Here is a 12,778-nt window from a genome sequence, read left to right as displayed (position 1 = left end):
AGGTAATGAGCATAACTACATACGTGAATAAGTTTCCCATGTAAGAGCTGAAAGACAGCACATAATAGGTATCCTTTTCAGAAGAGTCAACCCAGCTCACCTTAAGTCTTTGGGAACAGCAGGCCAGCACGAACTGTTTTGAAAATCCTATACCATTGTAATTGTGGAATAATTAGAAAAATAGACACATAGTGAACAAGAGACACAATGGGACTGTTCAATCTGTGAGCCAGAGGCCTCTGCAAGCAGCAGGCCTCAAGGACGTAGCAAAGGCTAACTGTTGCTACAAAGTTTGATGAAATAAGCACAAAATGCTGAACAAGTTGGGCCTATGTGACTGAAAGCAGGACACCAGGCAAGACACAGACAGGAGGAATCATTCGCGTGATCAGAAGACCTTATCCAATGAAACTGTTGCTTTAGGCGTGTGAACAGCACATGTTAACCAATCAGTAGATGGTTTGCGCATGGTTATGGTATATAACCGAGTGTTACGCAGCAAATAAACGGAGAAATCACTTGATCCACAGTATCTGTGTTGGTCCGTTTCTCCCCAGGGTGAGTCCCTGGCGATGCATCGTGACTCCTAGATTGTCGCGATGGGAAAGCGCGACAGTAATAAAACTGTCATGTTCAGAAAAATGACAAAACTGCAAAATGCAGAATACAAATACAGAAAAACATGTCCAAATAATTTCAAGTAAATGCAAATAGATAAATTATAAAATATTTTCTGCAGGCAGCTCAGTTGCTCATTAAGGGTCATAGAAGTTTTAAAGAAGCACAGAGCAGTCACTGCATTTCACACTGGGCTGGACTGCAGAAATCAGAAATGCACAAAACCAGGCCAATTTATAGGGAATACTTCAGAGATGGCCCAAAGGAATTTTTGTATGTCACAAAGCAAGTTCTTGCCAGCCATTATGATTTGTTTGTCAAGATTTTGTTATTAGCAGTGATATTGCAGTTGCATTAAAAATCTGTATTAAACAAGCTTCTTTCAACTGGAATCTCAAAGAGTATTTTCAGCATTTATCAGCACTGCTGACTTGTCCTTGTGCTAGCAAAAGCTGTTTTGAAGCAAGATGCTGTATAAAAATTTGTCAAAATAGCATTTAAGGATGGAAACTGGTAAATAAACTGTGTCAGAATAGACAAGGCTATAACGTAAGACACTTGGGATGCCGTGGATGCTGCAAAGACTTTTAAAGTCTTGGAATTATTTCATCTCTGTTGCAGGATTAGCATAATTCATTTATGATTTATTTTTTACTGGCTCTGTAAAAAAACCACCTAACTCCTTTCTGTTGTTTTATTAAAGAGGTATGCATAGAGCAGTGCAGGTCTGCATACCAATTTGTAAAATAAGCGATTAAGAGCATAAGAAACTCTTCTGAGCTTCAAGTAAAAATGAACAACTAAACACTATCATAAAAAAAAAGTTAACTTTCAATAGGGGATCATGTTGGAAAGCATGGGACTGACAAGCCTGAGGTCTTTCATCTAGAAGTGAACTTCAGTGCACAGAGATGATGGAAGCTTGCACCATTCTATCTCTCCTGTATACCCTTAACCCTCTAGGACTGAGAATACTATGTTCTTTCCATATATATATTACTCTTTTTTTTTTTTCTCTCTGAGTCTCTCAAGGAGGCGGGCACCTAGGGCTTTCATAATGTGAATGATTGTCTTCTCAAAACTAGATGCACAAAATCAACCAATTTCTAAAAATCCAGCATATAAGAAGAACTTTCACTCATAAATGTTGTAATTTAATGGAAATAGCTAATTTAACTAAGAAAAAGTCCAGATACCAAATCCCTTTTGTTTTGCCCTCTTACCATGTAACATACATTTCTTCGAAAGTCAGTTCCTGCTCTATTGTGTCCTTACACAGTAGCTTATTTTAAAAAGTAAATGGGAATGAAGGGCTTGACTGGACAAGACTGCTTTCTACAGGTAGAAGACCCTATTGTGTGTGGTCAGTGAAGGTCTTAAATGCCAACGGAAGGCCTTGCCTTGATCCTTCAGCATCTATGTGCACACAAAGAGGTAGAATGCATCATATTCAGATTTATCTAAACCTCCTTCTCTAGTTCCTATAATGAAAATAATTGTTCAGGGCTTTTCTACAATGAAAAGCACTACAGGCTTATTTTGGATTATTCAAAGCAATTTATCTCATCTTAAAAAACAAACAATAACTTTCTATACGTTTATCACTTTTTTGCTGACTTAGAATGACTCCAGATCATGCAGTGCATTCCCTGTTTTTTAACGGGTTCAATACCAATTTTGCTTGTGGGCTGGAAGACTATTTTCAGTATGATAACATGGGTATAAAACAGAAAATAATTTCCTATTGTGAATAAAAACAAGTAGATTAAAAAAAATGTTCATCCATGGCTAAGATCCCTTCTCCCACTCAAAGAAGTATTCTTATTCTATTGATTTAGTGGAAGGAAAAATACCTCTTGGCTTGATTGCCCTCAATATTAGTACGAGAAACTTAATATCCATGATGAACAGAGTGTGAAATACACTGTGCATTGTCCTATTTAATGTTATGTTTTCCACTGTCACCAAAGGCTTGAATGCCTTGGTTCATTACTCAAACTATTATTTTTATTTGGTTCTGTGCAGGTTATAGAAAACAGCAGTTAAAATGGACAGAAATTGAGGGAGAGAGTTCTCACTAAATAACCAGAAATGGGGAACACACAAGAATTGTCACTTCTTATGGCAGAAATTCGAGGATCAAAAGAGGTTTTTCCTGTGGATGACAATGAGAGGAAGGGGCACTAGTTCGGACTTTTACAACAGAGTTGCTAACAGAGGTCCCTGAAGTGCTTTTGGAAATATCTTTGCATCGAAAGAAAAAGAAATGAGAAGACTTGATTTTTTTTTTTTTTTTTTAACATCTCTAGGGTGAAATTCTGCCCTTGTTAAAATCAATGAACATTTTCCCACTGATTTCAACAGACCTCCATTTCTAATGTACATAGTCTCATTATAAACTGATCTCTTTTGCAGTCCTGGCATACCTGCATCAAGGAATTTTACAAGGCTGGACATAGCACCAGTGGCTGAAGGGAAACATGATCAGAGATGTAAGTTAAGATGTTCACCAACTCCCAAGTCTCCAAGGGTACTTTTGTGCTGTATGGAGATAGAAAGCTCAGGCCCTTACCAGACCCATCTCACATGCCGTTATTTCCCGTGTGCAACAAGAGGCTGTACAATCTGATCATTTTCTTAAAACCAGTCACATGTCCACAAGATAAGCGTATATGCATATGAGCATCCCAATAGTAGGGAACCCTAAAATAACTTATCACAGCTTTCCAAGAAAAATGAAGAAAAAGTTTTTATATTTCATATGTTATTCTTATATGGTCCAAATTTATATTTAGCTGCCTAAATAATTCACTTAAAATCACATCTATGTTCCTACCCATTTGAGACAATTAGATGATGATTTAGGTGCCTTTTACTGACTTTGGTGACAAAACTTTTCATAATAGGTTCTCAGGTTTAAGAGTGTCTTATAGTTAAGTATGAGAAAAGAAATGATAAAAAAGTTGACAAGCACATCATGATACACAATTTAAACCTTTGCATGGGAAACTCAGAAAAAAGGTGAAAAAAAGGTCAGGATTCTGAAACAAAGGAAACACCTGCACTTCCAAGGAAATGGGAATAAGTAAAAGGAAGGAGACACCTCTAATTGGGCATCTGTTGCAGTTGTTTGGGAAAACCATGCAGTTTTTATTACCCAGCATGCATTATAGACTTGATACTGATTTTCTTTAACATGGTTCCTTCCATACCTTTTCTTCCAGATTACTACTAATGGATTATCTCACAACTAAGATAGTTAATTTCCAAAAGGATGAAAGTGGGGGGAAAAACCAAACTATATCAATTTCTTTTTTCCCTGTGTGTTTTGTAAGTAACAAGGATACCTTCATTCTAAAGTCTGTTACCTCTGATTATTAGCACGTTTTGCAGACATAATCATCTCATGTGTTAGCAGTTCAATACTATAGGCACATATGCCCAGGATTATGACACTCTCAGGTCATGCATCCTTAGCACAATAAGTAAAAAATTAGCTTAGCAAAGTCCATTAAGTGTAAAGTAGCAAATAGGGCTAAATATACTGAAAGCCATACTGAGAATAAATCCTTAGGTCTAAGACCTAACTTAAAGACACAGTCTTCCCAGAGCTAACTTGGCAGCCACTACTGTGTGGAGGTTTCAGACGCTTGCTATTCGTGACACTTATGATGGCTGCATGTATCACAAGGTTTCAGATGCGCTGCTCAGGTGCAGCTATATAAAATGTTATGTGACTCCTTGTATTCAGCCAGGAATGGAGTCTGCAACTAAGATGTGTGCCACGCCCACCTGCCACAGAAACAAGATCTAGAAAATTAAATTAAATTTGGAATTACAATAAACTCATATTCTTGGTCAGTGCCTTGAAAGAATGAGTATTCTTGAGGACTAGGTAGAGCCCAAAGCAGCTGGTATAACAAATTTTACTACTCTGCGGTAAGAATGATAAATGACTTCACTAGTTTGTGCTTCACTCTATTCCAAGGTCACAAGATTCCTCTCAGAAAAAAACAAGCTACAGATTGTTGTCACAATCATAAAGTGAGCTAATCAATAAAGTACTCTGCCACATTTTACTCTACTATGGCTGTGCTTGGTACCAACCCTTGAAGTTCTTCCAGTCATACATGCAATGGCGTCTACAGCATCCCATATCACAGTGCAGTGCAGGTGGTGAGAAACTGTACAACAGTTAGGTACAGCTTAATTCCCATACTTTTCTTAAAAAAAAAAAAAGGAATCTGAGGGTATGCCACTAAAGAATGAACAGTTCCAAAGGTGAGATTTCCAGAGGTATTTCAGTATCTAAATATGCAAATATTCAACTAGCAGGATTTTCAGAAGTGTCTACAGCACTTAATCTACTTGTGAAAATCTAGCCCTAACTTCTTTTCATATTGAGATCCAGAGGAGTTTGTAGTGGGACGCTAACTTGCTTTTTGATGTGGTTTTAAAATATCCTGTGCTTTCTAAGGTAGACCACTCCAGGTAGTTATTTAGAAGCTGGCATAATTTTGCTACTTTGAAGTGAAAATTTCCAACTGCTTTGTCTTCAATACCATGCAAGTTCCTTACCAGCCCATTATTCACGTGTGTTTTATTTTCAGTTTCTTTTAATTTACTCCACCATATGGGCCAGATGGAGCTTTGAAGAAGAGGTAAAGAAGCAATCTTTACCAGGTCCCTTCATGACAAAACTTACAACAGTATCACCATGACAATATAAATTAATCATCATGGAAGTCTAGTCACACAACCCATAACAAACTTTATTTATACTTTAATCTTACATTCTTTTTCAGCTAGAAAGAGCAGTTGAAAATATACTGTGGAAATGAATTGACAGTAGCTGAATGAAAGGAAATTAATGATGTGAGCTAAAAGATCTTTTCTATCTCTAGTTTCCATCATATAGGAGTTTTCCATACTAGTTAGGAAGGTTCTCCCTTCAGTGCCCAACTGCAGCTCAACTTTTCTGTAGTGCTACAATTTGGGAGCATATTTTAGGTTACACAAATAATTATTGGCAGATAGTGAAATAATACAGTTTAGAACCAAACAGTAGAAATAAAAAAATTAATATGTCAAGCAGTCCTTTGGACTGCCTTTAGTATATGCTCTTGCTGAGATAGCTTCAACAAAATAACTTCTCTCCAGAAACATAACTCAGAGTACACTCGATTAAATCTCAAAATATCTCCAAGGACTTATTCAGTTATCCCTAAGTTGAAATCCTTGGGTTCCTTTAGGATTTACATCACAAACAATGAGTTCCTGTCACCAGATATTTAGGATTCTACTTAAATGTCTAGCTGAAGATGTGAGATGTTGTCTGCTGGTGCAATTCTAGGTTTATTAATTTCAGACAAAATCTGTAGACTTGCCCAAGGTATTCTTTATTCCTTGTTAGAGAAAAAATGGCACTTGCACTTAACTAGTTAGATACACACAGTCTTAGCATGTTGCTTTGAAACAAAGAACCCTCAAATTCATACACATTTCCCAAATCAATAGACCATCCAGAAGTAGATTTCTGAGATGAGCAGCACTTTCTGCAAGGAAATGATAGTGTCAGAATAGAAGTGTAAAGAATATATGTTGCTCATCAATAACATGGATGCTAATCATACACAAAATTTGCTTGATAAGAAAAAACAATAGTTCAGGATACACTGGATTTTTTGTGATATAAGAAAGAAAAAAATAATCAGAAAGATGTTAGCATTTCTGTACTTTCCATTTTATGCCATTTTCCTGTTGTTTTTTTTAAAGTATAGAAATGATGTGGAGAAAGTAGAGTAAGAAAAAAGTAATTGTAGATGGCAGTAGAGATGAAAAAGTTCTTTCACACAATCAAATACATCCCCCGTGAATGGAAAATTATCTTTGACAGTATATTTTTCAGTATTTTGTCATGGCTAAGTTATAGGAGTTACACAAAAATTTCATTTACTGAGAGGACATTGGTCCTTTCTCATTGTAAGGATATTGAAGTTGAATGCTTTCAAATTTCAAAGTCAAAATACTTTACATAAACTTTATATTGTCATTAATTTAGATGCTTAGTATACAGTTTAGAAATACAAATCCATTTTCAGCACTCAGAACAGCATTATCTGAGGTGACATCAGTTACTTATGACTTGTAATCTTCAATATGATTTAATGTAAATTTTCCCCTCTCTAAACACTGTAAGATCTCATATCAAGTACAGCAGAAACTGCTTCCAAACTGGTTAATGATTTCTTAACACATTCATCTGATAATCACAACAAAGATAATCTTTTTATATGCATATTGAAGGTGAATTAGGAAAGTAACCATTCCTATATCTACACCTTCAATATCATAATTTTGACTCAAAGACATGAAGAAACTTGCTTTGAGAAAATACTATTTTGCTGAAGTCCTTCTTCTTTCATCCAAATGATCCTTATCCTATTTAGAATTAATAAATCTATGAAAGGCAACTCTTATCTCTTTAATAATAATTCCTTTGCTATATACTCTTCATAATAAGGAGAAATTACATACGGCACAGCAGATGAAAATAAAATTCTGCAGATTAGATTTACAGTATATTACAAATGCCTTTCTGTGTGTCGGCATACTCTTTATTAAAAAGGTTTCCATCACTTCCATTGTGCCGATAAAGTATATATTTTTTTTAATGATAAATGGAAAACTTTTAGGGAACTATATGCAATGTCATGTCTCTATCCATTGCTGAAGGATATAAACCTCTACTTACTGTTTAAAATGACTCAATTAAAAAACCTACTGTATAAAATGGCTCAATCAAGTTAACTCATTCATCTTTTTTTTATGTGGATCCCAATTAGAGTCATAACAGTTACAAGTTGCAACATAATTGCAGTAGATTTCCAATTTCCCAAAGCAGTTACCCTAGGATTTGAGTCCTTCTCTATGATTTCTAAAGGGGATGAAGAGAAGGATGGGTTACAGGTAAGAGAAAACCACAGGTACCTGATCCAGTTTCCAGTGGAACTCCGCAGGACGAAAGGTGTCAGCCTGATCAAAGTCTTTGCGCAACAGAAATACTAATCGGCAGTTGTGCACGTACAGGGCATAGTGATGTCGGTTCATCTCTGAAAGGAGGGACCAACAAGATCAGTGATCTGAACTATCAGCAACCCTTTTTTTTTTTTTTAGATGATTGTGTCTGAAAGCAATATACAGCTAAAAGACAAAAAAAAACCAGATAAAAAAATCCAAAATAATTGACCTTTCTCAATATCATAGATGATTATGTTTCTCTGGGAAGCCACATATGGTAACCATCTTCCTGAATTATGCTGCATTAGTTTTGTTTATGGAAGTGTTATGTCCAAACTAATAAATAAAATCCAAATCAATACTTAATCTAACTAGTTTCAGTGAAGAATTAGAAATGTTTTTCCCAATCTAAATAATAAAAAAAAGTAAACCTAATTTAATTATTTTATCAACCAATTCCTGAAAAATCTACAGACATGTTCACAGAGATTATCCAAGAAGAGAACCAGTGTTGAAACTAAGGTAGACATCAGTCCCCTCAATAAGCTATCAAGTCAGCAATGCTTAGAGTGGCACCATCTGTGCTTAGTAACTTTTTTTTCCAACCAAATTAAATGAGAAGAGATGGTAACACTCTACTAACTTTGTTATGCCCTTTGCCTAACGTTTTTTCAATACACAGACTCACCTGTCTTGTCAGAGTTGCAGAGAATAGTCTCCTTCTCAGCTCTTAATCCTGGACTAGGTCCATGTTTCATCCACAGAGTGATGGTGAAATGATCAGTTAAATTCTTTGGGACTATTCCATCTGGGATTTTGGCTCCTTGCTTTCCATCAAATTTAAAAATCATGTCATTGTTATCCATGACAAGCCCAGCTGTCCAGTTAGTTGTTGCACTGGGAGATGGTAACAGGTCAATGGCACCTGAAGAAGCTCCTGCAAATGACATATAATGAATAACATGATGAGAGACTAATGAAAAAGCTGTGAAGATTAATTTAATATAGGCCAGGGTTCTGAGTCACGCTCTTTAGATTATTTTTACTACCCAAATTGTCCTACTAACTTCACTGTCAAATCACATACACATTATAAAATACCAACCACAGTAAGCCAGTAGGAGTTATCTAGATTAAATGCATTGCACAGAAAACTACAGAAAATATTTTAAAGTTATCTTTCTTGAAACTTCTCATTATTTTCTAAAACTCATTAATGACATTTCTTCAGTTATTTCGAGAACTGCTAAGACTAAAACCAAATTCTCTCCATCCAGCTGGGAAGCTTTGTATCTTCCCTCCTTGATAGCATAGATATACACGATATGTGGGGGTGATGTGTTGCAAAATACAGTACAGTGGGATGAATCTAGGACATGTCACCTAATATCCAGTAGACATCCATGGATATTCACGATAATGTTAGTATGAATGTCAATACATACAGAGTATTCACCCTAAAACATATATCACTTTTATGCCGGCTTCTGGCAGATAAGTGATGGTTGTAACTCCATGTGTTCTTGTCTAATGATAGATCTAAGACTTTTAAGTGGTAGTCACAATTCAGATTAGCAGCCCCCTCCTCCAACCCAAAAGTAAATCATTAACAAAGTGGTTCCCAGCTACACAGTAGCTGTTAGAATTGGGAAAAACAAAAAAACAGAAATGGAAAACACTGTGGTGCCAAGATCTGATAAAATAGCACAATTCTTTAGAGCTCTGTGTTTTGTTACAGCTTAACAATTGTCACATTTAAAAACATGTAATGAGCTAACCAAAGCCTTTACTTAGCTGCTGAAAGATATCATTTAGCAGAAGGTATGCTTCCCAGAGTAAAAAGCACAAACACTCTTTGTATTCTTGTTGATGCTTTGTCAAGTAAGAATATGGTGAACAAACCGCAACTGCATAAAAAATCCCACACTAGTAAGTTATCCCAGCCTCCTTCAGCATCCAAGGAGAGAAAAATAGATCCCAACTCTCTGCAGCAGTGTAGAATTTTAAGCCAAGAATGTATGGAATTGTACCCTAGGGATTTTTTTTAAAAGTATTATAATTATCATTATATTATATGAAAACATTCATATAATTCAGTAACTGAATTTCTTAGACAATTCCCCAAAATTTATTACAGTAAAATGATGTTATTTTGAAGTGATAGTAATATCAAACCTAACACTTACATATTTAGAATTTGAGCACAGAGACAAGATGTATTTATTTTATAAATTGTAATTCTGGATAATACACCACACTGCACTGCTTAATACACAGGTGTTATCAACAGGAATACATCAAAATCAATTTATCTAGATGGCACAATCTGTGATAAACTTTCTATTTTTTTCTTAATTCAAGCCACTAAAAAATAAAATTACTTGCACAGGACATTAAGTAGAACCATAATTTTCTCAATCAATTTCCTTTTCTGTTAATCTTTATGATGATTTTTTAAACTTACAGAACGAACAGAAATTGCTTGCACCGTGATGTATATCAAAGGAAATATGCTTTTAAATGGGCACATGCTTATATTGGGTAAATTATGGGCTGAAAGAAGCAGCTTCATGCTTCCCTCTCTCTATTTGGAAAGATCTGTTTTTTCCACTGGAATGAATCTGTGGAAAAACTCCAAAATGGAAGTCTCTCATATTGCTTGTTAAACTCTGATTCAGCAAGATACTCAAGTAAACTACCTTATTTTCCCAACTGAAGGTCAGGCTTGTGTAAGAGCATTTGGGTAATCAGTACCAAGCTCAACAGGTTCTACTTTATCTGCCCATATTTTTATGGAGATTTATGGGTTACTTTGGAACCTCATCCTGTTAGCATGTGTTAATCCTGCCCTGAGAACAACTATTGGATTATGTGCTTGGGAGATTTAGCTGGAAGAAATCATACTGTTTCGATCCTAATAAATCCAACCAGCATCCCAAGCTGCTCAGCCATGTACATACACAGACCTGGAGCAATACAAACAGGATGTATCCGGAGGTGTTCCCAGAAGAGTCTTATCATGCTACTGGATCAGTACCCTTCCAAAATGTAGTGGCTGATGCCCTTTTCTTCTAAAATGTTTCCAGAACGATGCAGGAGCCACTGCATTAAGCACAGTTTTTGACTGAGACCCCTGAGGTACACCTTGCATATTAAAGTGCTTGTTTTCACAAGCAGCTTACGGAGTTGGCCCCACCTCCTCTCCCCACCCTGCATGTTTGTGCTGCAGACTTTGTGCCAGGATAACCACATACTGACACTGCTTGCTGAATTGGACCAGACTGGTGGCTTAGCTGGAAGCTAACCTTCCAGATAAAACCAAGCCCAAATGATTATTTTTCAATCAGATCAACAACTTTCTTTAAGCCTCCTGCAAAACTACACAACCCAGGATAAAGGAGAGAGGGCAGGATCTACCCTCTTAGCTGGAGCATGGCCTTGAATCTGATACTCAGCATCTCCATACTTCAGTTTCCTGTTTGCCATGTGTGAGAATTAGCAATCCCATTATTTTCTATTTTATCTACATTTAGAGGGAAAGAAGACAGCACCATAGCCATCTTTCCACCATATTCTAGGCTCCTTAACTGATTTTTTTTTAGTGAGATTTATTCTGGATATGTTTTTGCACTCCAAATTGTGTTTTTTATACATTCTTTATTTTTTATTATTGTCAGATGACAGGGTGAAAAAATGCTTGCTAAAATGCTGTGAGACACAACAGTAAAACTCCTTGACTTTAAAATTACTTAACTGTAATTTGACTGCCCATCTTGACTGTCAAAGTGAGTGCAAATCACTGGGTTATTGAAAAGCAGACTTAAACCATCAGTCATATAAAAAATGAATTTTAATGCACTGTCCTTAGCATCTGAATTCTCTAGATTTCCAGCAGATAAATGAAGAAATGAGTATAGGATTTATAAACTCGGTCCTTAATTATAGAGAGACAATCTTCCATTTTATGTGGCGCAAATGGATATTTGTATGTGATCACTCAGTTCTGCACTCTCTGCAATCGCACAGTGCTTTACTGGTAGAAAAAACCCTCAGTGTTTTCTTCCTTTTCAAAGAATTTATTCATCCGATCCTTAGATACAATAAGGTTACTTCTGGGAGAAAACCGATATCCAGAAATAATTTAACTTGCTTCCATAAGAGTTCTCTCTACATTAAAGATGGTAATAAAAACTAAATACCAAAGTGTAAGCCAGTCCAAATGCAATTCTGATGTAAAGTTCATTGTCATTTACAACCTTTTTATCAAAGTCCTATTACAAGTTTCTACCCTGCCTATTCTCTGTGAAGATATGGAAACCTTGGACAAAAAAAATATTCTTTCAGCAATGAGAATTTCCTGCCCCACTTACATATAGTTTTTACATTCTATTTATTTTTTTCAAGTGCTTTTCATTCTGTTCCTTCATAGATGTGCTGAGTAAAAACTGGAAGTTCAGCAGTAATGTTAGACAGTACATCTGTCCACCTGCTCAAAGGCTGCCTGCAACTACTATAATGGCATTGACAGACCTGCTGAAATGTTTGTGATCATTCTGCTTTTTACCAGCTTCAACTTACACATGGCGCAGACAATGAATTAATATTGGAGTAGTATTGAGAAACATCTAGTTTATTCAGAAAAAAAAGAGAAAGTCTTGAAATTCTCTTCTCTGCTGCTTAAGTGTCAGCAGGTAAGGTAGTCAAGCCATTCTCTACAAACTGAACCCCACAGACTTTTCACAACCTTCCTCAACCAAGGATTTTTACACCAGCAGAAGGTACCTACTTTCAGTCCTAAACTTAAAATGATAACATTGTTGGATATAGTTGCTATTGGTGTTTTATGTCAATGTAATCATTTGGTCATTTAGATCTTGTACGTAGTGATCTGCTCTGAACGATTGCGCCATTTGCAGTTCAGGTCTGCAACAGGCATAAAGCAATATTCTTTTTGCTGCCAATACAGGTTCTTAGAGGAGGCAAAAGTACTTGACTTTATCTATAACATATTTATTTTTATTAAAATGCTAGTATTTTATGAAATCAAGTCCCCGATAGGTCACAGAACCTTGCTCAACCTCTCACTTTTAATGTCATTAACACAATGAAGATGCATACTGTTGACAGATGGGTTTTCTCC

The 12,778-nt window shown here is 36.0% G+C and overlaps 1 protein-coding gene across 1 annotated transcript in view; it reads right to left on the bottom strand.

The window, feature by feature from the left end:
- The window catches only part of CLSTN2 (calsyntenin 2), a 232,763-nt gene that overhangs the window by 53,511 nt on the left and 166,474 nt on the right, over nt 1-12,778 (bottom strand). The window contains exons 7-8 of the mRNA XM_010568410.1: nt 8,327-8,575; nt 7,609-7,730 (exon numbers count right to left, since the gene is read on the bottom strand). Coding sequence (XP_010566712.1) covers nt 7,609-7,730; nt 8,327-8,575 — 371 coding nt within the window. The remainder of the gene's footprint in view (nt 1-7,608; nt 7,731-8,326; nt 8,576-12,778) is intronic.

Source organism: Haliaeetus leucocephalus, unplaced genomic scaffold, assembly GCF_000737465.1.
Source record: "Haliaeetus leucocephalus isolate CR32 unplaced genomic scaffold, Haliaeetus_leucocephalus-4.0 Scaffold240, whole genome shotgun sequence".
NCBI lineage: Eukaryota > Metazoa > Chordata > Aves > Accipitriformes > Accipitridae > Haliaeetus > Haliaeetus leucocephalus.
The sequence above is the reverse complement of the archived record's forward strand: the minus strand, read 5'-3'. Positions and strand labels throughout refer to the sequence as shown.